The sequence below is a fragment of the Heteronotia binoei genome, chromosome 8, assembly GCF_032191835.1.
Source record: "Heteronotia binoei isolate CCM8104 ecotype False Entrance Well chromosome 8, APGP_CSIRO_Hbin_v1, whole genome shotgun sequence".
NCBI lineage: Eukaryota > Metazoa > Chordata > Lepidosauria > Squamata > Gekkonidae > Heteronotia > Heteronotia binoei.
The window spans coordinates 78,284,840-78,310,987 of NC_083230.1; the positions used below are offsets into that span (position 1 = coordinate 78,284,840).

The 26,148-nt window shown below is 44.0% G+C and overlaps 1 protein-coding gene across 2 annotated transcripts in view; it reads right to left on the reverse strand.

Annotated features, from left to right (window-relative positions):
- GUCY2C (guanylate cyclase 2C) overlaps window positions 1–26,148 on the reverse strand; it is a 136,540-nt gene that overhangs the window by 89,602 nt on the left and 20,790 nt on the right. For both annotated transcript variants that reach the window (XM_060245314.1, XM_060245313.1), the window contains exons 6-11: window positions 22,636–22,750; window positions 20,696–20,831; window positions 19,116–19,201; window positions 18,152–18,263; window positions 509–590; window positions 99–204 (exon numbers count right to left, since the gene is read on the reverse strand). In XM_060245314.1, coding sequence (XP_060101297.1) covers window positions 99–204; window positions 509–590; window positions 18,152–18,263; window positions 19,116–19,201; window positions 20,696–20,831; window positions 22,636–22,750 — 637 coding nt within the window. The remainder of the gene's footprint in view (window positions 1–98; window positions 205–508; window positions 591–18,151; window positions 18,264–19,115; window positions 19,202–20,695; window positions 20,832–22,635; window positions 22,751–26,148) is intronic.

The window sequence follows — 26,148 nt, forward strand, 5'->3', positions numbered from 1 at the left end:
TATTATTTCACTGTAACTGTTCAGTGTACAGAGAACAAGCACTACTCTATGTATTAAGCAGATGAAAACCTCTGCCTCAGATGGCTGCTGCCTCATACCTTCAGGCTGACATAGTTTGTCTCATTGGTCTCCAAAGGCAGGATCTTGTCAGGTGCTATGTGTGACCATCTCTTCTGCCGGATTTCATTGTCTCTTCTGTATTTTCTTTACACAGATGTTGTGTGTGTGAGACAGAGTCAGAGACAGATGGGGAGGAAGAACGAAGGAGGGAGAGTGTATTGAGTAAAGGAACCCTTAATGTGAGATAGGTAAAACACAAGGATTCTAGCATTAGACAACAAATCTACAATAGGATACTTGATTAATTAGCAGAACTTGGAGCATTACAGCAGAAGTCATTTGCACTGAAATGCCTGTGAAGAGGAAAGGCTTTAGAAATGCATACTTCAGAAATAACTCAAGAACCCATGCCCAAGATTGAAGGAGGAAGAGGAACAGAGGATTGTACCTCAGCACCAGCAAAGCGATGATCAGAACCAGCACTACTGTCCCAGTAAGTGTGAAAACAGCTATAACCAGAATGTGTGGACCTGTGAAAGTGAAATGGGCAATCAGACAACCTCAAGAAGAATATTAAAACAGATACTGAATGAAAACAGAATAACCTAGCACACACACTCAAAAATGACAGCCTTTAAGCAGTTGGCAATTTTAGACTCAACGGTTAGTGAAAAATGTTACTGTTTGCATCCTGCTATCAGAGTTGCAAGGAGAAAACTTCCACGTCTGAGTGATATTGTAATATCCTACCAGCCAAACAGAGGACTTTAGGCTATCTGAGGATCCTATACTCGTAAACCAATGTAGAGGGCGAGATGTGTTTATATTCACACTTCCTCTTTAATTGTTCCAGAAAGAGTCAGTTCTAGATCAAACAAACCACATTTTCAAAATGTGGTCAGAATGCACTTGCACAGCATGATAGTCAATGTATTGGCCAATGACCAGTACAAATCAAAAGCAAAAACTATTCAATAAAACATTTAAGAATAAAGTTGATCTAAATATAACAGGAATATCTCTAAGATTTAACATTTAAAATTGATCTAAATATAAGAGGACTATCTCTAAAAATTAGCATTTAAAATCCATACATAAGAACTTAAAATCTGGACCTTTTATATAACTCTAAAATGTCACTCACCCACCTGCTGGGGATGGGAAGAAGCCTTCCATAGCTGCTGCAGTAGGCAGCATGGATGGCCACCCCAGTCGCTACTGTGCTACAGTGCAGGTTCAGACCTCCTGCCAGGAAACTTCCCAAGAGCTTTTATATACAGTCAGGAAGTGATCCAGGACCTGACCAACATGGTGCAGTTCTATAAATCCACCCGTTTCAAGTCCACATGGATTATCTACTACAGGGGAGGCATGTCAGAAGGGCAGATGAAGCAGGTAGCTTGGCCAGAACTCATAGCAATCCTGCATCAGTTTGGAGGAAGGTTATAGACCAGGAATCACTTACATTGTTGGGTAGAAAAGGCACCACACTTGCACAGCAAAAGTTATTGAGGAAGCCTCAGCATGGGTTCTGTAAGGGAAGATCTTGTCTCACCAACCTGTTAGAGTTCTTTGAAGGGGTGAACAAACATGTGGACAAAGGGGACCCAATAGATGTTGTTTACCTTGACTTCCAGAAAGCTTTTGATAAAGTTCCTCATCAAAGGCTCCCTAGTAAGCTTGAGAGTCATGGGGTAAAAGGACAAGTTCTCTTATGGATCAAAAACTGGCTAATTAATAAGAAACAGGGAGTGAGCATAAATGGGCAATTTTCACAGTGGAGGGTGGTAAGCAGTGGGGTACTGTGGGGCTCAGTACTGAGTCTAATGCTTTTTAACTTTTTCATTAATGATTTGAAGTTGGGAGTAAGCAGTGAAGTGGCTAAGTTTGCAGATAACACTAAATTGTTCAGGGTGGTGAGAACCAGAGAGGATTGTGACGCACACCAAAAGGGATCTATCGAGGCTGGGTGAGTGAGTGTCAGCATGGCAAATGAGGTTCAATGTGACCAAGTGCAAAGTAATGCACATTGGGTCCAAATATCCTAACTATAAATACAAGTTGATGGGGTGTGAACTGGCAGAGACGGACCAAGAGAGAGATCTTGGGGTTGTGGTAGATAACTCATTGAAAATGTTGAGACAGTGTGCAATTGTAATAAAAAAGGTCAACGCCATGCTGGGAACTATTCGGGAGGGAACTGAAAACAAATCAGCCAATATCATAATGCCCCTGTATAAATTGATGGTGCGGCCTCATTTGGAATTCTGGTCCAATTCTGGTGTACAATTCTGGTCACCGCACCTCAAAAAAGATATTATAGCACTGGAAAAAGTCAAGAAAACAGCAACTAGAATGATTAAAGGGTTGGAATACTTTTCCTGTGAAGAAACATTAAAATGCTTGGGACTCTTTAGCTTGGAGAAACGCCAACTGAGGGGTGACATGATAGAGGTTTACAAGATTATGCATGGGATAGAAAAGGCAGAGAAAGAAGTACTTTTCTCCCTTTCTCACAATACGAGAACTCATGGACATTCAATGAAATTGCTGAGCAGCCGGGTTAGAACTGATAAAAGGAAGTACTTCTTCACCCAAAGGGTGATTAACACATGGAATTCGCTGCCACAGGAAGTGGTGGCAGCTGCAAGCATAGCCAGATTCAAGTGGGGGTTGGATAAACATATGGCTCAGAGGTCCATCAGTGGTTATTAGCCACAGCGTATTGTTGGGGGGGAGGGGGGGTGGGCTCCCTCTTGGGTATCCTGCCCCCCCCAGGGAAAGTGTATGCGCAATACATAGCCTCTCCTTTCCTGGTGTAGTGAACACCGCGTGGTCACTGTCCGGCTATGCCTGGCAGATGGTCACTGCAATGGTCTCTCCTGCATTACTGCATCCATGGCAACACCTTCCCGCTGGTCCCCCCCATTTCTCACAGAGTTTGCCACGTCATGGTGCAACCGAATGTCCGGCGGTATAACTGGATGGGCAGGCTGGGCTCACCAACCTCACCAGCCAAGAGAAGGAAAACTCTAACATCAAACCCGGGCAGATAGAGCTCGTTAATATAACACCTACCACCTGGAGGACTCGCTGCCGGCGTCCCGGCTTACTGGGCCGTGGCAGATGACCCCAAGGTGAAAGGGTGGAGCCAGTACCACGCACACTGTGCTTCACCTAAAAATTCCTCTGCGCAGGCCTGAAGGGCATATCCACATCCACAACCCACAACACACCAAGTCCTGCAGCGATGGGCAAGGGGCGAAATGGCAGGTGGAAGATGCCACTGGAAGCCGCAGTCCCGATCCTGCATGTAGGCGGTTCAGGGTATTGGTCACCTGATGCTGACCCGGAGATGAAAGCATTTTTCAGCAGCACCCTGAACGACCAAGCAGCCTTATCTAGGGACAGCACTGCTTGCTCCGCACGGAGAAAAGGTGGCCTAAACAAATCTCGTCTCCCCCCCCAGTTGGCTATCCGCGGTCAACGGGCATCCTTACTTGCGGTCAAAAAATAACAACAAAGAAAAGGCATGCACCTGCCTCACGAAATGTGCAAAGACTAAAGTTGTGTGTTGGAACATCAGAACCATGCTTGACACAGTAGACAGTGGTCGCCCTGAACGACGCTCTGCTCTAGTTGCCCACGAACTTCTCAGGTTGAATATTGACATAGCAGCTCTCAGTGAGGTCCATTTCCCTGAGGAAGGTAGTCTTCAAGAACACGGTGCTGGCTATACCCTCTACTGGTCGGGTAAGTCAAAGGCTGAGAGCCGCCTTTCTGGCATTGGCTTCATGGTCAGGAACTCCATTGCCTCCAAACTCGAAAACCTGCCAACAGGTCACTCAGATCGCATCATGTCTATGCGCCTCCCACTTTAAAACAAGCAGCATGCAACACTCTTCAGTGTGTATGCCCCAACCCTTCAAGCAGATCCTGCAGAAAAGAACAAGTTCTATGCTGATCTACGCAACCTCGCACAGAAGACCCCTACAGAGGACAAGGTGATCATCCTTGGCGACTTCAATGCCAGAGTAGGTAAAGACTCGGAAGCCTGGAAAGGAGTACTTGGCAAACACGGCTTTGGCAACTGCAATGATAACGGGCATCTCCTGCTAGAATTCTGCATGGAGCACCAGCTCACCATCACCAACATTATCTTTCAGCAGAAGAACAGCCTGAAGACAACCTGGATGCACCCACGGTCCAAGCACTGGCACCTTATCGACTACATTCTGGTGCGCCAGAGAGACCTTCGAGATGTCTTACACACCCGAGTAATGCCCAGTGCGGAATGTCATACGGATCATCGTCTTGTACGCTGCAATCTCCGTCTTTACTTTAAACCCACACCCAGGAGAGGAGGTATCCCTCGGAGGAAGCTTCAGGTTGGCAGCCTTCAGTCAGCTGAAGTTAAAGCTGCCTTCCAGGCAAAACTCCAGTCAAGAATTGAGGACCCCAGTTGCCCCACAGACCCTTCTCCAGAAGCACTCTGGGAACACCTAAAAACTACCATCCTGTCGATCTCTGAAGAAGTACTCGGGTTCTCCACAAGGAAGAACAAGGACTGGTTTGACGAGAACAATCAAGAGATCCAAGAATTACTAGCGAAAAAGAGATCTGCCTACCAAGCACATCTTGCTCAGCCCTCCTGTCCTGGGAAAAAAGCAATCTTTCGCGCTGCATGTAGCAACATCCAGTGCAAGCTTCGAGACATTCAGAACGAGTGGTGGACCAAGCTTGCAGAGAGAACCCAGCTGTGTGCAGACACTGGTGATTTAAGAGGGTTCTACGAAGCCCTGAAGGCAGTATATGGTCCATCATATCAGGCTCAGAGTCCCTTGCGTAGTGCAGACGGCCAAGTGCTCATCACAGACAAGGCATCCATACTGAACCGGTGGTCAGAGTATTTTCAGGTTCTCTTCAGTGCCAACCACGTAGTTCAAGATTCAGCAATCCACCTCACCCCACTTCAACCAGTGAAAACAGAGTTGGATGAGATCCCCACCCTAGAAGAGACTGTTAAAGCCATCAAGCAACTGAAAAGTAGCAAGGCAGCGGGAGTTGATGGAATCCCACCAGAGATCTGGAAGCATGGGGGCACAGTACTACATAGCACACTTCACAAAGTACTTGTCACCTGCTGGGAACAAGGCAAACTACCACAGGACTTTCGTGATGCAATCATCATCACTCTACACAAGAACAAAGGAGAAAAGTCAGACTGCTCCAACTACCGGGGAATAACCCTGCTCTCCATCGCAGGCAAAATCCTTGCCAGAATACTCCTGAACAGACTGATGCCCACCATTGCAGAAGAACTCCTCCCAGAGAGCCAGTGCGGCTTCAGAGCTAACAGGAGCACCACCGACATGGTATTTGTTCTCAGGCAGCTCCAAGAGAAATGCAGGGAACAGAACAAGGGTCTATATGTGACTTTTGTCGACCTTACCAAAGCTTTCGATACCGTTAGCAGGAAAGGCCTGTGGCAAATCTTGGAACGTTTAGGATGTCCCCCAAGGTTCCTCAGCATGATCATCCAGCTACATGAAGACCAGCGAGGCCAAGTCAGACACTGCAACGACCTCTCAGAGCCTTTCCCAATAGGCACAGGTGTAAAGCAAGGCTGTGTTCTCGCGCCAACTCTCTTTACGATCTTCTTTAGCATGCTGCTTCAAAGAGCCACAGTAGATCTAGATGATGATGATGGTGTCTACATCCGCTATTGCACCGATGGCAGCCTGTTCAACCTGAGGCGACTAAAGGCTCACTCCAAGACAATGGAAAAACTTATCCGAGAGCTACTGTTTGCTGATGATGCTGCACTCGTCTCCCACTCGGTATCAGCTCTGCAGCATATGACGTCCTGCTTTGCAGAGGCTGCCAAGCTATTCGGCCTAGAAGTTAGTCTGAAGAAGACAGAAGTTCTCCACCAGCCTGCACCCCAGGAAGATTATCACCCTCCCTGTGGGTGAATCAGTTCTGAAGACAGTCCAGCAGTTCAGCTACCTGGGGTGCATCATCTCCTCAGATGCCAAGATCGACAAGGAGATTGACAACAGGCTGGCAAAGGCAAACCGTGCATTTGGCCGACGACACAAAAGAGTGTGGAGCAACAAGCATCTGAAAAAAGGCACAAAGATCAATGTTTACAAAGCGGTTGTGATGACAACCCTCATCTACGGCTCCGAATCGTGGGTTTTTTACCGTCATCACCTGCGACTCCTTGAGAGCTTTCATCAGCGCTGCCTTCGCACCATCCTCAACATCCACTGGAGTGACTTTGTGACTAACACTGAAGTCCTCAAGAGGGCAGAGGTTACAAGCATCGAGGCACTGCTGTTGAAGATGCAGCTGCGCTGGGCAGGGCATATTTCTAGGATGGAAAACCACCGCCTTCCCAAGATTGCTCTGTATGGCGAACTTTCCACCGGCTATCGAAATAGAGGGGCACCAAAGAAGAGGTACAAGGACTCCTTGAAGAAATCCCTTGGCACCTGTCGCATCAACCATCACCAGTGGTCTGACCTAGCCTCAGATTGCAAAGCATGGAGGCACACCATCCACCAGGCTGTCTCTTTCTTTGAGAACGCACGCATAGCTGGTCTTGAGGGCAAAAGGAGATTGAGGAAGAATCGCACTGCTACAGCACCAACCCCAAATCAGACTTTTCCCTGCAGCCACTGTGGCCGGATCTGCCTGTCCCGCATTGGTCTTGTCAGCCACCAGCGAGCCTGCAGCAGACGTGGAATACTGCACCCTTCTTAAATCTTCGTTCGCGAAGTCAAGCCGAGAGAGATTGTTGGAGTTCTCTGTCTGGGGAAGTGTTGCTCTGTATTCTTGGTGCTTGGGGGGGCACAGAAGGAGGGCTTCTAGTGTCCTGGCCCACTGATGGTCCTCCTGATGGTGCCTGGCTTTTTTGGCTACTGTGTGACACAGTGTTGGACTGGATGGGCCATTGGCCTGATCCAACATGGCTTCTCTTATGTTCTCAAACTTACCAGAACACTATTTTTGACCCCGTGGATTCTAGTCCATGAAGTCAGTCAGTCAGTCAGTTTAATACGGCTCTAGGCCAATCAACAGCAACAACACAACACATCGATAACAATACAACACAACACAACACCAATCTAAAATATCACATAACAATATAATAACTATGTACAACTATCAAAGTAGTAATAAAATTAGCTGATATAGGCAATACTTAACAAGGGCAACTTTCTTTCAAATACAAGCAGTGTTAAATTTCTTCCTGTCAAGGTCGGAAACATATAGAAACTTTGCAAGATCCAGGGAAAGTTGATCACACCCGTCCCCAAGGAGGAAGTGCATGACTTGAGCCTGATTTAAAGATTCAGCTAACATTAGGTGGTTCCGCAGAAGTTTGTACCTTACCTCTGTATGGAAGAGACAGTTCAGAATAAGATGGGGAACAGTGTCAACCTCCTCCAGGCCGCACGGACAGATCCTGTCTTCTAGCGGAATCTTATGGAAACGGCCCCTCAGTACTGCTGTGTCCAGGATGTTCAAGCGTGCCAAGGACAGCATCCGCCTGATCTTAATTGGCTGTATCTTTTCTAGATACCTGGCACTTTTAAAATCACTTATAAAGAAGGTTGGGATATACGTCCCCCCAACTTTGGCCAGAGATTGTTTCAACTCTAATTTCAGTAATCGGTTCTAGTCCATGAAAGGAAATGTGCCAGTAAAACAGTTTTTAAGCAACCTTAAGATCTTTTGTATTTTAGCTGTAACAGATGGATACAGCTACTCCTTTAGAACTGAGTACGCAGTATATCTATTGGTCTCATATAAGTTTAGAAGATTAGCTTGAATAGTTGCTAGAATGCCTTTCTGCCAACCAATTTCCATGTTATAAGTAGCAGTATTAAAAGGCTAGAATACAGCTTTATCCTTTTTTATTGTTTAAAAGTTTAAGAATTGTACAGTTTCCAGTGAATGCAAGAGTATAGACAAAAGCTGAGAGAGTTGCATAAAGAAAAGGTAAGCTCTCTTGTCTTGTTCCACCTGTGTCTTGTCCCTGTTTTCAGAATCCACAAAGAGCAAGGAAATAAAGAAGAGGACTGATCTTTGTCAGCAATCTAGCCCTAATGAGCTGCTCTAAACTCCATTGGCAGTTCTTGCACCAGCTCCTTTACAAACTCTTGGCCTTTTTTGTTTGTTTGTTTGACATATGTTTATGCCCTCCATCTACCTGTACATTCAAGGGCCAGTCTTGTGCCCAACAATGTCATCCTTGTTCAAACATTCCATCTCTCTGATCCTGCTAGGAAAGCAGGACACTGGGTCACCAATAGAAAATGTTTGCAAGCAAAAAAAAAAGTTAGTAAGCAAATTTAATTGAAGAAGAAGAAGATATTGGATTTATATCCCGCCCTCCACTCCGAAGAGTCTCAGAGCGGCTCACAATCTCCTTTACCTTCCTCCCCCACAACAGTCACCCTGTGAGGTGGGTGGGGCTGGAGAGGGCTCTCACAGCAGCTGCCCTTTCAAGGACAACCTCTGCCAGAGCTATGGCTGACCCAAGGCCATGCTAGTAGATGCAAGTGGAGGAGTGGGGAATCAAACCCGGTTCTCCTAGATAAGAGTCCGCACACTTAACCACTACACCAAACCAGCTCTCCAATTGGCAAATTACTTAGTGTTTTCTTGCCCTGCATCTTGGACTGAGTGACAGAAAGCTAAAATAGCTCCAAGCATACTTTAGAGTAGACAATGCAAGGAATTAAAGTGTAAAGAAAGTCATATATCTGAGAGTCTGCTGCCCTCTAGTGATTATGATCATGCAAGAGACCGCATTGCACGCACGCTCTTCCCCACCCAACTTCTTTCTCCTTAATTTAAGGTAGAAACTTCAGCTTCATGGGCAGCAAATTGTTATTGTGGTATATGTACCAGCAGTCATTATAATGACACTGCATTTCTGAATTTCAGATCATATGGTGAAAGGACACTTAATAACTTTTGAACCAAACAAGTATTGAGAAACTGAAACAGACTAGTCTTTACAACCCGGGGGGTGGGGAGGGTGTTGTTGTAAAGAGCTGATGAGTTTTATGGTTCATTTTAATTGAACATCTAGTTTGAGAAGAAATGTAATAACTTGTGCAGCCTGAAACAGAGCAACCACCCCAAGAGCCAAGGCATTTCATTATAACCAGATCAAATTGCACAGACAGAAAATTGTCTAGAGAAATTGAGGAGTCATGTGTTTGGAATCTGAAAAGAAATGTAATTTAAAAAGAAAATATTTTTAAATTGTCAAACTGAAACCCTGCTGAAAGTACAGCTTTCTGGTCTGGGATTTTGCACTCTCCCTATTAGGCGCTGTATTAATCACCTGAACTATTCTGTATCTCTGGCATTGTAGACTGAGTCTTTCCCATTTCAAAATCTCAGTATTGTTTTTATATCGCCAGCATAATTCCTTCTACCTACTATTTATAAATACTAGATTAAATTCTATAGCATTCCTCTCTCAAGCAATAAAAGCAACTCTGCAACATGGGGAAACTTTTCTGCAATCATATAATACATGAAATGGACATCAGGGTAACATAGTCCAGCTTACATCCAGCAATTAAATGTGTTCATCTGATTTAAACTTTATTTTATGAGCACCCAGAAGTAGAGTTTCCAACCATGAGTTGTGAAATATTGGAGATTTTAGGGGTGGAGCTGGAGCTGGAGGAGGGCAGGGTTTGGGGAGGGGAGGAACTTCAATAGAGTCCACCTTCCAAAGCAGCCATTTTCTCCAAGTGAACTATCTATGTCACCTGGAGATCAGCTGTAATAATGGGAGATCTCCAGCCACCAACTGGAGGTTAGCAGCCCTACCCAGAAGGAAACAGTTGAATTCTCATTCTTTCATATATTAGGTCTTTTCCACAAGGAAAGGTTGTGCTATTTGCCTGTAAGAGCAATAAGGCTTCCATATGGCAGGCTTTATCATTATTTCCTTGCCCCAGTCCCCCAACAGTGGCCATTTCCCCTGTGTCATGAGGGCTTGTCCAGGTTTTGTTATTTTTTTAAGATTAGCAATTGAATATCCTTATATTGTTATAACAATCTGTAAGTACCAGGTGCCCTGAATTCCCTGGATTTTTTTTTTAAGTAAGTCCATAACCTCTTACATGATGTGACTTTCCTCTTATACCTCTGCAACAAAACAGACTACAGACTTTTTTAAAAAATGAAAGCTGGGATTATTATATTACCGTAGTGATAATCAATTCTGTTTTTTTAAGAGGGGGAGGGGAAGGAAGTGGCTGTTTTGGGGGACAGGCGTAGGGAAAATGGCTGTCATGTGGAAAGGACCCAAATTTTCTATTTATATGGCAGCCATCCAGGCTTTGCTATCATTTGGAAAATTGCTAAGAAAAAATGGCGAAACCTCATGAGGTGCATGGGGAAGCAAGAAAAAACCCATTTTTCAATAGCATCAAACCTAGGGCACATAACCCATGCAGAAACTGCCCAGTCATGCAGAGGCGTCAAACAAACAGCCCACAGGCTGGAACCACCCCATCCAAGGCTTTAATCCATCCTGCTGCTCTCTCCACCCCACCCCACCCCACTGTCTATCATTGAATGCAGGGATCAGATGGTAGGGCATCCAAGCTTCTCAGTTCCCAGCAGCCACTTGAGTTTGCTAGACTGCAGAGCTGTTTATTTCTTTAAGTTTGCTGTGTGAGGGGGAGGGAGCTTGGTTCTTAACATTGTTGTGCTTTCAGGTGGTTTTCTTTTGTGTTTACTCAGCTTGAAATTGCAGCATGAGTCTGCCTAGAGCTGTTTATTTGTTGAAGTTAGGCTTGCCAGCCCCCAGGTCCAGTGGGTTTCGCAGGCTCCCCTCCTGCCAGCCAGCTGGCCAGTGGGGAAGCCCCACCCCAATACCCATAATGTGCCTTTAAATCTCTGCAGGTTTAGAATTTATTTGCAAACTGTTTACATTTTGGAATGTGTATGTGCCTTTAAATATTTGCAGGAGGAGGAGGAGGGGGAGGTGAGCAGGCTGTTCCTGGTGAGTGTGTGAAAAGTGTGAGAAAGGAAGAAAGCACAGTCCTTCTGTTTTGCATTGGTTTCGGAACTTGTTCGTATAGTAAAATAGTAAAATGGATAGTAAAAGAATTAATTAGAACCTGATTAGGGGATGGAGGAAAATACTACCTAAACTGCTCCTTACTGAAGAAGTGTATGTGTACACTAAAGCTCATACCTTGAATAAAACTTTGTTGGTCTTAAAGGTGCCACTGGACTCTAACTTTATTCTGTTGCTTCAGACCAACATGGCTACCTACCTAGATCTATCTTCATTTTCCTGGGTCAATCTGAAGAAGTTGGTTGAAATACAGCTGATTATTATATTCAGCAACTCCTGTGAGCAAAGTGCTCTAAATATCATTGCCCCACTGAGAACACAAGGGTGTGAGCTTGCAAACTGTGTGTTTATTTTGGCTGCTTTGTGAGTGTATGTCCCTTAATAAAGCCATGCTTAGAAATGCTACCAAAGCCTGACGTGCGGCAGTATGACAAATTACACTTTCATTTAGTGGAAGAGCAGCTGCTGAGGGAACCCTTTGAAGGCAAAATAGAGGACAAGGAAATGAAGGCTGTATTCAGAGGAACTACACTGTTGTATTATTTATTTATTTTGAGAATTGGAAAGTCTCCAGCATCCACGCCCAAAGTCCCCAGGTATTGAGTTGGACCTGGCAACCTTAATTTGTTGTGTGAGGGGGGGGAGGTTGGTCCTTAACACTGTTGTTCTTCGGGGTGGTTTTCTTTTGTGTTTACTGAGCTTGAGACAGCAGCAACCTGAGTCTGCTACAATTGCTTATTTCTTTAAGACTGCTGCCTGAAGGGGAGGGAGTTTGGTTGCAAACACTGTTGTGAATCTGGCTGGAGGCTTTTCTCTTGTATTTAATGAACCTGACACAGCAGCCACCTGGGTCTATAGAGTTCAGGGTTATCAATAATCCCCATCCCTGTATTCTTCTTGAAGGTAGTGTTTGTTTCATTAGCATTATGTTTTTGCCTAGGCTATCCAGGTCATGGCACAGTTGAAGAGCCTCTGCTTGGCATGTAAGGTTCTATCCCTGGCATCTCCAGTTAAAAGAACCAGGATGTGGCTTATGAAGAGAAATACTTCAGCCTGAGACCCTGGAGAGTCACTGTCACTCTGAGTAGACCTAGAAGACAGGGAAGAGAAGTTTGAATGACCAGCCATTGTATGTTTTTCCCTGGGTCTTAGGTTCAGAGCAGACCAGGAGAGCAGGCTGGAGAAAGTAGTGTTCTCTGCACAAGCTGAGACATTGCTGTTGCCAGCCTTCAGGGTGGGTGGTTAGGCTGGGGAAGGCTCAGCAATGGGGGTGGGATATGGGATTCCCCCCTGTGAGTTTTGCGGGCCCCCACTTCTATAATGGCATGTTTACCCACTCTAAATAACGCAATTTCAATACACTTTGCAACTGTGTGAAATGGCAAAATCCATTTGCAAATGGTAGCTGAAGAGGACTGAAACTGCATTATTTAGCATATGTGGAAGCTCCTCTGGGTTGGGAAATTCCAGGAGATTTGGCATGCAGAGTTCAGGGATGGCACAGTTAGGGGAGGGGGTGGGGAATCAGCAAAGTCTAACTTTGTGCACCCATCCTCTAAAGCAGCCATTTTCTCCAGGAGACGTCAGATGTAATTGATTGATTGATTCAATTTATAAACCACCTTCCCCTGAAGGGCTCAGGGCACTTTACAACATGTATCCCAAAAATCAATAAATAAAACAATTTTAAACAATTACAATAAAAGCAATTTAAAACAATACAGTGCAACAATAAGCTGGGAGATACATAGGCCCCACCTGTTGGAAAATACCTGGTGACTTTGGGAGTGGAGCCAGGAGAAGGTGGGGTTTGGGGAAGGGAGGGGCCTCAGCATTATATATTGCCATGGAGTCTACCCTTCAAAGCAGCCATTCTCTCCAAGGGAACTGATGTCTGCCAGCTGGAGATCAGTTGTAAAAGCAGGAGATCTCCAGGCGCCACCTGGAGGCTGGCAGCCCTACCTGGAGGTTGGCAACCCCATTTTACAGCCCAGCCCAACAATGTCCTGTTTATGTCAGATTCAACCCTCATAAGAAATCAGTTTGACACTCTTGCCCTAAGCCAGCCCTGGACTAAGCTACGAATGATAGAATTGCCAGGTCTTACCTGACTCCTGGTGGAGGAAGTATATGATAATAGGATTGCCCTGTCTTACCTGACTTCCAGCAGGAGGAAGTTTCTCATGTGCAAAGTGCACCTGGTGTGATGACATCACCTAGAAGTGACATCATTGCGCCCAGCACATCACAGGTGGATGCTCTAGCAATTTGGGTAAAAACTCTATGGTGTCATACAGTTTTTACCCAATTGCTAGAGCATTCCTACCGGTGCCGGCTCAAGGAGTGGTGGCGCCCCAGGCAGGCACCCCCACCGCCGCACTCCACTCCACTGTGCTCCATAGCACCCCTCCTCCCCCCAGTGCAACAAGGTGAGGCGGTGGCACCTTCTTCCCTTCGCTCCCCCCTCCCTGTGCATTCACAGCATGTGGCACCTGGGCCCTGCTGGCCCAACACAACGTGAATTTTCTCTTTAGAAGGACGAGGATGAACTGAAGGCTTCTCCTCCCTCCCTTTCCAGAACTGGAAGGGAGGGGGAATCAAGCCTTCACTTCAGCCCCGTGTTTCTAAAGAGAAGATTCACATTGCGTCGGGCCAGCAGGGCCCAGGTGCTGCAGGCTGTGAAAACGTGGGGAAGGGAAGGGGGTTCCGCTGCGCTCACCATGTGGCGTGTTGTGATCACGGTGGGGTGGGGAAGGGAAGGTAAAGGAGGGGAGGGCGGCAGCGGGGAAGGGAAAGGAGGAGTGTGCGGTGGCAGCGGTGGTGGTGGCCAGCAGGGCAGGCAAACTAGATGCTTGCCTGGGGGACTGAGGGGGGAGCCTAATTTGGCACCCCCGCCCTCCCGGTGCCCTAGGCAATCACCTAGTTTGCCTAGTGGGTGAGGTGGCCCTGATCCCTACACGATATGTCCTGCACGATGATGTCACTTCTGGGTGATGTCGTAATGCCAGGCACATCTGGTACAATGGAACTCTTTGGGGATAGGGATCCTCCGCTAGCAGGTTGGGAGCCCCAAAATCAGAAGAACCCCCACCCTAAGTGGGAGTCTGGGAACCCTAATGAATAAAGAACTCTAGACTAAGTTATGGAACAGGAACTCTGTGGTACAAAATAGTCTCTAACCCTTTTCATTACAGAGATATGACTTTCCGCTTATTTCTCTGCAACAATAGGGACTAGAGAATATAAACCCACAACAAGACACATGGAGCAGCTTTTCTCACTCTTAACCTCCCATTCCTAACAAGAGGATAATAATATTGATAATGCTTGGCAAAGTTGTTGAAAAGTACTTCCAACATGCCATAGTGCTATATAAATGCTCCTCCCCCTCTTCCTTCTCCAAAGGCTTCTGAGTTCACAGGTAACACAGACAGTGCCTCTTAGCCCTCCTGCCTAGAGAAGCCAGTGCCTTGCTTGCCGTCCTCTGTGTTTCTCTCCCAGAACTAGATGACTGTCGCAGGGGTCTCCCTTGTAACAAGGGTATGCTCTACAACTTTCCTTGCATTAAGAAAAGGGGCATATCTCATGGTGTACTTCTAGTCATATAGTTTCTCATTTTAACATACAGGAAGAAAGAAAGTAAAGCTATATAAAGTCCTATAGTAAGCAATGTTGAAAGGCAGGGTTATAAATACCGTTAATGAATTGATTAATTAAATGTTGCTGCAATACTGTTGGTTCTTCAGAGGGCTAGTTTTGGTTTTTCCGGAAAGCACTACAAAACTGGTTTGACCAGAGGGCATGTAACATGAACATGAATACAGGTACCTAAGATTATAGAACACTAGCTCCAGGCCTCTGAAACCTTATTAAAAATATACAGAGTGAGAGCCCAAGGCATACTCAGGTGGATTGTGAACTGAATTGCCAGGGACTGTTTGGCTCTGACACAGGAGGAATCAGAACATCTTATCTTGAGAATCTAAGCTTTCATTTAAAACCTGCATAGTTGTTTTCAGTCTTCTTGTTAGAGATAAATATTTGATCACGTGATCGTTCTAAAATCCAAATGTTTTCTCAAGTACAACCATCATTGCTTCTTAACACAGCCACAAAAAGTTTCCATAGTAACAACAGCTTTCTCAGCCGAGGATAGAAATGCTATCCTTCTAGGCCCATTGACTTTAGTAGACTTAGAAGGGTGTAACTCTGCTTAGGACTGAACTGTAAGGAATGGCTAGTGTAAATTAGTAAGTCATTATCCTGTGCAATAATAGCAAGCAAGGTTCACAAAGTTATTGATAATTCAGGATGGAAGCACTCATGAAATTATTTATGAAGGGAAAATGGCACCTCATAACCAGTGCATCATTGTTATATTTAGTTAGCAACATTGCAGCACTATATGCAAACCTGATAAATGAAAATAAAAACATGCTTGTTAACAGGCCTGTTTTCACACTAAGGATCACCTCATAAGGCCCACAGACTTAGACTTTACTAAAGGCTCTTCTCTGTTTGCTATATGTGAAATAACTATAGCAATAGCTAGTCTTGCACTGTTTTAGAAGTCAATAAGCTGTTTGGTCTTTAAATTAAAGATACTCTGATGCACTGAAAGATGGCACTGGCTGTTCATTTGTTTCCAGGCACAATTCAGAGCATGAGTTCGTAAGTCCCTAAATGGTTTAGGACCAGGATACCTAAGAATGACCTTCTCCCATATAGTCCAGCCCACCAGCTAAAAGCCTTCTCACAAGTTCTGCTCTCTGTGCCCCTGCCAACAGAGGTGAAGCACGGGGTGACCAGAGACAGGGATTTTTCAGTGGTGGCCCCTTCCCTGTGGAATACCCTTCCCCTTGAGGCCCACCTGGCAACTTCCTCTCTCTCATTTAAGTGCCAGGGCAAAAAAGTTCTTTTAACCCAGGCTTTTTCATTACATGATTGATCTTTCAAATTGTTTTTTACACTCTACTTATAAGTCTAAGAATGTTATATGAGACTTAAACTACTCAATGTTTTATGCTGTTATTGTGCTCTATCTGAAATTTTAACCTTGGTATTAAAAGTTTGTTGATTGTTAATGATCTTATGCTCTTCTAAGGTTTTATCATATTTTATCATGTAGATTCTTTGGAGAGACAGCACAGGAAGTGTGTGTATGCGCGCGTGTGTGTGTATATATATATATACATACACACACTAGAAAAACATAACTTAGCAACTGTGATCCATGCAACGGTCACGTCGAGACTAGACTACTGCAATGCCCTCTACATGGGGCTGCCCTTATACCGAACACGGAAACTTCAGGTAGTGCAGAACGCGGCGGCCAGGCTGCTGGTGGGACTACCTCGGTGGGAACACGTACAGCCTGGGCTGCGGGACCTGCACTGGCTACCGGTTGTGTACCGTGTTCGCTATAAAGTGCTGGTTATTACCTTTAAAGCCCCATATGGCCGAGGACCTGCCTACCTTAGGGACCGCCTCTCCCCATATGTTCCCCAGAGAGCACTGAGATCTAGATCTCAAAATCTTTTAATAATCCCTGGGCCAAGAGAGGCTAGATTGAAGACAACCAGGGAGCAAGCCTTTTCAGCAATGGCCCCTTGATGGTGGAATCAACTTCCAGAGATGGTGCAAGCCCTGCGGGACCTGAATCAATTCTGCAGGGCTTGCAAAACCTTTCTCTTTCAGCTTGCTTTTAAGACAAAACCCGGCTAAACTAAACTAAACTGACCTGTAGCCATCTAGCCATCTTATGTATGATTATGATCCATAGTACCTTATAGCACCTGTTTTATTTATTTTAATTAACTTATGTAATTGAATTGTATTTAAAATTGCTGTTTACATTGTTTTTATTCGAATCATGGTATTCCATGTCTGTGAGCCGCCCTGAGCCCGCCTATGGCGGGGGAGGGCAGGATACAAAAATAAATTTATTATTATTATTATTATTAACTGCCTGGAATACAGTATCAACAGTTCAAAATACACCACAGCAGCCAGTTGCAGTATGCAAAATGTCAGGCTCTCTGCAGCATGGTGCTTTAGTGTTTGCACTCAATTACATGGCTCTGTGCTTGATACAAGAGGCATCTATTCCCCATTCAGAGAATTACCTTATGGGAACCTAGAGAGAGAACTGAACCCTGAAGAATGATACTACTAGCAATTTATAGCACAATTCACAAGGCATCCCAGGGACAAAACAGTAACAGCAGGGCTTTTTTCGAGCAGGAACCAATAGTAACACAGTTCCGGCTGACTTGTCCAAGGCTCTGGCTCAAAAAAAGGTCTCCGGCAGAGGAAAGGCACTAGGCAGCCATGTGTTCTCAGACTGTGTGCTTCATCCTCTCTGCCACTTCCAGCCTCCAAAGAGATTGTGAAGAAAGCGAGAGACACAGAGCTGCCCATGAGTGCTGCCTCCCAGGAGAAGCTGAGTCTGCCGCTGCCCACATGGCTCTCGCTCTCCAGACATGTTGCGGGGAGGAAACAAGGTCTCTCATTGGGCTGTATGAGAACACACATCCACGAAATGCAGCTGATGGCACTGTATTGTTCTGTGTCAATATGCAGAAAGTAACCTACTGAACTGGTAACGACACTTCTGGGAATGTCAGGGGGTGTGGCCTAATTTGCAAAAGAGTTCCTGATGAACTTTTTCTACAAAAAAACCCGGCATGTAACAGTGATTTTATCAGGGACAGGTAGCAAAAAATAGGGACTGTACTTGTTAAGTAGAAACAGCTGGAACATATGCAGAAGCACTTTCACTCTTCTGTGTATTTTTTACTACTGTGACCTCAGGTAATAGTCCCAGTAGGAGTAGTGCTTCCACTGAGTAGCCAAACTGATCTGAAATTGGGCCAGATATTCAAAAGGAGAAATGAAAAGCTGGGTTAAGGTACCAGTTCTTACTACCCTCCCAATGGGATGCAGAGTTCAAACTTATTGTCTCACCACGACTAGGAGTATCATTAGGCAGGGTATGTTTCTTCCAGCTGAAAGATGGCTTGTCTACCTTCGGTGTTGTCTTATTCAGATGAGTATCAAACTGAAGGAGTGTCTTATACTAGAATGAGAAAGCAGAGGAAAGTTGAATTTGTTCTATGCTGTTTTCCACTGGATAACTAAACTGAGTGACAATAAAACAAAGACCAGTCACCTTAGCCACTCTCCCCATACTTTTCATAGCCTAGTCCTGCGTCCTCTCTTTCTCTACCATATTGTCTCTGGCTTTGCCAAAAATAAGGCCACAGAACCTCAAGCTCCATATCATTACTCTATTCATGTATTAAGTCATAAGGAGGGGATTAAAAAAAACCTTTTAAATATATGGTTTTATTCCTTATGCAGTTGTCCTTCATCTGTAGTATCTTGCTTTTATTGACTGTCACTATACTCATGCTAGTGAGTAATAACAGTATCCCATTCTGTGCCCACATAATGGCAAGGGCAGGATAAGCCTTGCTGCAGCAGGAACAGTTGATTTTTAAAATAAATATACACATTCACTATAGAGAGACATACAGCTCAAAAATATTTTTTTGTAAAAATGTGAGGAAAGCTTGTTTGAATCCCATGTGTGTTACAAAATGGTATGGATAGGCAGGAAAAGGCACAGTTTTATGCCATCCAATAGTTTTCTTTAACACCACTGAGCCTCCTTCCCCCACCAGAAGACCTGGAATGGTCCTTTGGGGCAGAAACCATACTTGCAGCTTCAATGTTTGTGTTTATTTGATTTATATCCCGCCCTGTGTTAAAGATATTTTTATTGTTTACAGATCCACTTTTGACTGTTATCTTCTTGCTGCATTTCAGCATAGACATTTTCTGCTGCTCTCATGTATTAATTTAAATGCTGCTCTACCCCACCCCAATATGTCTCCTCATAGAACAGCTTCCTTATGACTATGCTTACTTCATAATTATCCACAGAAGTATACATAAGCGTGAAATTGACATCAATATCCCCTGAGTCATCAAGGATTACAGGACCCAGAATACCTGTAGAAAAACAGAAACTTTTACTAATAACAGCCTGGTCATTTTCCCTGAAAATAAAATTAAATAAGAACAAATAATGAGGAAAGGCACAGTTTCTTGGGGCTACCTTCCATCTCACCTTGTATTCAAGATGTGAAAATATAGCATACCTATACTTTTGTATCCTGACCAATCAGTTCCAACTTTGGAGGAGGCAGGATTGCAAGACGGAACCTGTAGATTCTCCTGAAATTCTTTGATACTAATTATCATGATATTCTTCTGGACAACTTTCAGGTTGGAACTGGGAGGCACTGGTCTGAAGTGGTTTTAGCCCTACATTGATTGCAGGTTTTAGAGTGTGGTGCTGGAGGGCTGCTGTTTGGCCTCTTGGTCTCTGGTCTACAGGGTCCAGCAAGGTTCCATCTTCTCTTTCACACTTTTCAAAATATACAAAGCTACTGGAAGAGGTCATCCAAAGATCTGAGCTGCGTTGCTATCAATATATGGATGATACTCAGCTCTATGATGCGCTTCCACCAGATCCCAGGAAGGCTATGGAAACTGTGAACTAGTTCCTAGATGCAATTTTGGGATGGATGAAATTTAATCCCAACAAAATCACCCAGGAACTGTCCTGTTCTAGATGGAACTGCACTTCCCCTAAAGGAGTGGGTTTATAGCTTCGGGGTGAACCTGGACCACCTGTTTCATAAACAGATCATAGCAATGGCCAGGGGTGCCTATCACAACATTCAGCTGGTGAGGCAGATGCAGCTCTTCCTGGGCAGAAGAGATGTTGCCACCATGGTGCATATCCTGGTAACAGCTAGATTACACTACTGCAATGTGCTGTACATGGAGCTGCCTCTGAAGAGTGTCCAGAAGCTAGAGTTGGTACAGAATGCTACAGCCAGAATGTTAAATAGAGTAGGTCATAGGGACCATATTGCTCCAGTCTTTCTTCCCCTACATTGGCTCTCAATTTGTTTTCAGGCTCAATTCATTGACATTTCAAGCCCTACATGACTTCAAACCAGAATACCTTAAAAATCAGCTACTGCCATATGAAACTACTTGACAGCTCTAGTCAAGCACTGCTTCAAGTGATCCTGCCATCCCAGGCTAGATGGGGCTTCTTGGTTGTGGCACCAAAACTCTTGGTGGAACTCCCTTCCTAAGGAGATTTGTCTGTCTTCTGCTATGATTGTCTTCTGCCAGTGGGTGAAGACCTTTTTTTTGTCTGATTGTCCTTAATTCATTCTCACTGGCCCTCTGTGTGTCTCTGTCTTTATCTGTTTATATGTTTTATTTAATTGGCTTAAATATTTTTAATCTGTATTTTGATTATCCTGGGGACCCCAGATTGCAAAGGTGGCATACATTTTTAAAAATAAATATTTTTAAGGGTAATTCACATTTTAAGACACTGTAAGTTTGAATGTTTCATTCTAATGGGGTGAAAAGTCCATTATCCATTCTTTCAATGGATAATAGAAAAGAATATTTGATTACCTGGAAATGTGACATTCCGGAAGTGTTCGATGAAATCTCGAGCAGAAAAGTCCCTTTGTGTGAGAAGAAGTTTCTTTAAGGCATGCCCAAAGAGTAAAATAGCATCAATATAACCAACAAGGTAGTCATCACTGAGCTGCAAAAGATGAGGAAAGCAGGGAATTGACTGAAGGCATGGAGAATTTACCTTCCTTGCTTCTACAAATGGCAGCAAAATATTGTACTTGATATCTTTCCTGGAGGAGGGCAATTAAAAATTCTAAACAAAAAAGGTTCTTAACGAAGTAGATGTTCACATATCTATTTCCATCACCTGCATGCTGGAGCAGAGCAGCTTGTGGCTAAGCAACTGTGCTTAAGAGGGCCTCCCAAGCATCTGAATTCTGAGCTCCATCAGCAATCTATATTTAATTGTACTGCTTCATTTAAATCCATTTGATGTGGGGCATTTTTGAACAATACACATTGCTGGTGCAGAATGGCTGAACAGAAAGATACATTGTGAGACTTCTTGCCTATGCATTCCAAAATTATCTCCCAACACTCATGCTCAGGGCTTTTTTTGAGCAGGAACACACAGGAACGCAGTTCCAGCTGGCTTGGGAACAGGGGGTGTGGCCTAATATGCAAATGGATCCCTGCTGGGCTTTTCCTACCAAAACTCTAAGTGAAACAATGGTGACCTTAGGGGTGTGGCCTAATATGCAAATGAGCTCCTGCTGGGTGTTTTCTACAAAAAAAGCCCTGCTCATGCTCATTTGAAAAATCTCAAACAAGTGAAATGTTGAAATTAATTCCACAGTGTCCATTTCTTTCCTTGCAGAAAATCAAAACAGATAACCACTTAAGAAATAAAGGGAGAATATAAAATGGGAACTGGTGAGAATTTACAGCGTAGATTGGCATTACACACATATTTTACTTTCACTTTATGACCTTTGTCTGTTAATTTAAAGCAGGGGTGGAGAACCTCTGTCCCGAGGGCCATATACGGCCTCAAGGTCACTTGGTGTGGCCCTCGGGGATTGCTGGGACAAACCGAGCAATGTGGCAGCCTCCCTGGGGCCTGGCTGGCCAGCGAGTATCATGGGGCCCAGCTGTGCTGTGCAGCAGCCTCCCCAGGGCCAGGCAGGAATCACAGGGCCCAGATGTACTGTGCAGCAGCCTCCCTGGGGCCTGGCTGGCCGGCCAGAATTGCTGCAGGGCCTGGAAAAGTTACTGTCACAGTTCAGTTTGCACTTGATTATCCCAGATGGTGTGACCTAATATGCTAATGAGTGTGTGACCTAATTGCTAATATTGGGGGATGTGGTCTAATATGTTATTGAGTTCCTGCTGGGCTTTTTCTACAAAAAAGCCCTGGACCTATGCATTTGCCTAGGGCGGCGGGTCGTTTGTGTGTGGGCCAGATTAGGCTCTCCCCACATGACTTCAAATAGAAAAACAATTATTTGCATTAATTTTGCTGGCCTGAGCACTGTTTTTTAAGTTGATAAATTTTAATGGCCTGCGAATGATGTTATAAATATCCATATGGCTCTTGGCAGAAAAAGGGTTCCCCACCCCTGATTTAAAGGTAGTGCTTTGCTTATAAAAATACATTTTAGGTAATTTAACCATTTAGTAGCTGGGATTTGTAATGTATTAGAAGATCTGTCAGCCTCATGTACTCAACTGGCTAAGAAAGTGAGGGGCATAGGGGTGGTAAGCCCCCATTCTACACTGTCTAAGTATACTTTTATAAACATTGCAGGGTGGGAAAATCACGAGCATATCCAGTTAAATCACATCACAAAGGTATGGGTTTTCCACAGAAATTTTCTTTTGCTTTTTTTTCATATAGGTCCACCCTGTCGAACAAGTACAATCTGAAATTATTCTTGTAGCTGTGGCAGGGCTGTGAGAACATGAATGAAGGAAAAACTATAAAATCAAGTTACCAAGTAGGCATCAGTGGGATCCACAGGAGCCAAGGTAGTGTTCAATGGTGCCAGTGTTAGGACAAGAACATTCCGCATAGTTAAAGATGAAGAGCTATTTTCAAAGTACTTGTTACTGTGAAGGAAAGCACAAATGTCCCACAGGGCAAGAGGAGTAAGGACAACAGAAACAAAAAGTTATACAGCCAAGAGAGTGATACCTTCCTGACTTGATTAGCAGGTATGATAGTACAATCAGAATATGCTGGTGGGTTTTATATCATGGGTCTCTTCTCACTGGGATTACTTTGCTTCCTAGAACTCACATCTTCCCTATGGTAGCAACCATACTTTGCTTAATAGAAATGTAACACTACAGTCATGTTATAAAACAGCTGCTCCTGCTAAGCCATATTTTGTGGCCATGTAGTCACTGCATCAGTCACTACTGAAGTTTATCTGAATTCAAACTTGATCTCTTCAAACAGCAGGCGGTGCACTCTTGTCTTGTTACCAACAGCTGTCTGAAGTAGCAGTCTAGGGAAAGCTTTACCACTTGATATTGTTGATTGTAGAAGCTGTGTCAGACATGAATTTTAAAAACTTCTTGTACTAGTTTCATTACCTCAGCTCTTTATTTGAATCCATCCTTCAGCCATGAAAGAAGTTAGCAAGTTAATATCTTTCAACCTTAACCCCGTTTGTAATACTGTCAATTTGCAGGTTTGTTGTACAGAATACTTCAAAATATATCTGAAACTTTTTGAAATTTTGTGGTAGACAGTGCTGGCAAGTCACATCTGATCTGGTAGGGTTTTGAGGGTAAGAGATCTTCAGAGGTGGTTTGCCATTGCCTGCCTCTGCATCACAACCCTAGTATTCTTCAGAGGTCTCCCATCCCTATATGAGCCAGGATCAGCCCTGCTTAGCTTCCAGATTCTGACAAGATAACCCCAGAGAATCTTCTTCTAAATAGGTGGAGCTCAAAATGATACCCTCCTTTGACAATAGAAAGGGTTTCTTTTCTTCTTTCAGCTGTCAAATCAGTTATGGCAAAAGTTTGGAAGATCACCGCAACTCCCACTGTCTCTTTGACATAAGAAATTATGGGAATTTTACCTAACGGCAAAACTTACTGCTAATATTAAGCACTTTGGAAAAAAAATCAACCTCTAACTTTGTCTCAATATGGTTTCCTGTTCTAGATTATTTGATTAAGCAATAAGAAATTCCTCAGCAAATAGATGATCTGTGTCTCTGGTAAATTCATCACATTAAGTATTTTCCAACTATATACTAGAGTAATATGGTGACACGAGATGTATTGACTTTATATCTATGCCCTACACCTGTCACTCTAAAGTACATGTATGATATACTTTGCTATATGTTTATATGATGTATACCTGTATAACTTATAAAGGCAATAAAATGTTAATTTACAAAACCTGGCAAGATTGGGCTAGCCTGGGCTATCCAGGTCACAGTTTTTAGGGTCTACATAAATATTACTATAATTTGATCTCAGAGATTTTCACATTATTTTTATCATAAAGATCCTCAAAAACCATTGTAAATACAAGCTAGCTAGATTCCTGTGTGAACTAATGGTACAGAGAGCAGAACAACATACAGTTTTAAAAGTCTGCACCAGTTCCTAGTCTTCTAATTCTGACATTTCATTACATATTAAGATTGCACTTTGTTAACAATGAAATCTCAGCTGAATAGCAAAAAACTTTTGAAAAACCTAATGCATAGGAAATTAAATAATTTGGAGCAGGCATACTCGTTGCTCATTTCCCAAAATACTAAAAACGGATGAGGATCAAGAAAAGAACCAGTGGTTACGTAGCCTATTTGGTGCCCAGGGTGGATAATTTTTGATGCCCCCCTCCTTTTTTTCCTTTCCTTTCCTTTCCTTTCCTTTCCTTTCCTTTCCTTTCCTTTCCTTTCCTTTCCTTTCCTTTCCTTTCCTTTCCTTTCCTTTCCTTTCCTTTCCTTTCCTTTCCTTTCCTTTTTTTCTGTCCGGTCACACCATAGGGTTTTCAAGGCAAGAGACTTTCAAAGGTGGTTTGCCATTGCCTGCCTTCATGTCTGCTCTGCTTCTGAGATCTGATGAGATCAGGCTAGGCTGGGACTATCCAGGTCAGGGCCCTTCCTCTGTATGACAAGATTATTTTCATTAATAATCATGAAATAAAATGAATAATAATAATGGCCAGAAAATAGATTCAGGTGTGTAGCCATGTTGGTCTGAAGCATCAGGACAAAGTTTGGTCTTGCAGGTGCCACTGGACCCAAACCTTGTATTTACTGGCTAGAAAAGAAATGCAAACAGTGAAACGTTTCTTATATGTAACTTTGTATATATATTCATGCCAGTAAAAAATATTCCAGCTCCAACAAGCTAGTCCATCATGAGAGCCAGCATGGTGTAGTGCTGTACTAGGACTAGGATTTGGGACTAAGTGTTGTACTAGGATTTGGGAAAGCCAGGTTTGAATTCCCATTTGTGCCATGGAAGCTTGCTGGGTGACCATAAGCCAGTCACAGTACGCTCAGCCTAGCCCTGACCTCCGATTCTGCATTGATCTTTAAGCCAGCTTTTCTGTGGACTGAAGCTGGCTTATATAAATCCGGAGTATCCTCGAACAATCCACACTGTCTGGGTGTGATGAACACGAGGACTGTATTGATTCACTTTATCCACAAGGCATTGCTCTCATTGCTCTCATTGCTTTTGGACCACGGATCCTTATGGATCCACGTGATTTCTGCTTTATTGGTTGCAGCCACCATGCTGTGTCATGATTCCAAAGATGCAGAAAGGCTTAGGGAAGTCGTACACCCTTGTTCTACATGCTGTACTCTTGGCTCACCAGGTCATGCAAAGCCAGTATGTTGTAGTGGTTGGAATATTACATTAGGATCTAGTAAACCTAGGTTCAAATCCTGACTGCCATGGAAGCTTGCTGTGTGACCTCAGGACAGTCATGCACTCTCTGCCTAACCCACCTTGCAGGGTTTCTGTGAGCATAAAAGTGGAGGACAGGAGAATGATGTCAGCCCCTTTGCTTTCATTGGGGAGAAAAGTGATACATATACGAAGCCAGCAAACAAAGGTAGTTTTGGAGACTAATGGAATGAGATACAAAAGGAGAACCCATCCTCGAGTCCTCCCATATACATGTGGAATGTGGGGTGTGGCTGGCTGGGGCTTAAGGGAGTTGTAGGCAAAAAACATCTGGAGAGCTACCGTTGGCCACCCCTGGTGTAGAATGTCAGTTTGGGGACACCGCTAAACCAGGAATAAAGGTCTACTGTGAAATTGTTTTCCAAGACTCCTATCTTCTCATAAGAGGAACCATGAGGATCCATGCCTCAAAAACATGTTTTGGATCCATGGTGCTGCCACGAAGCCATGGATCCGTTATATCTGTGGTGCAAGCTCTTTCCATGGACATGATATGTGATGGATAGTGAGCTTGGGGGTATCCAAGGCAAAAATCATGTGGATCCGTGGTCCAATAT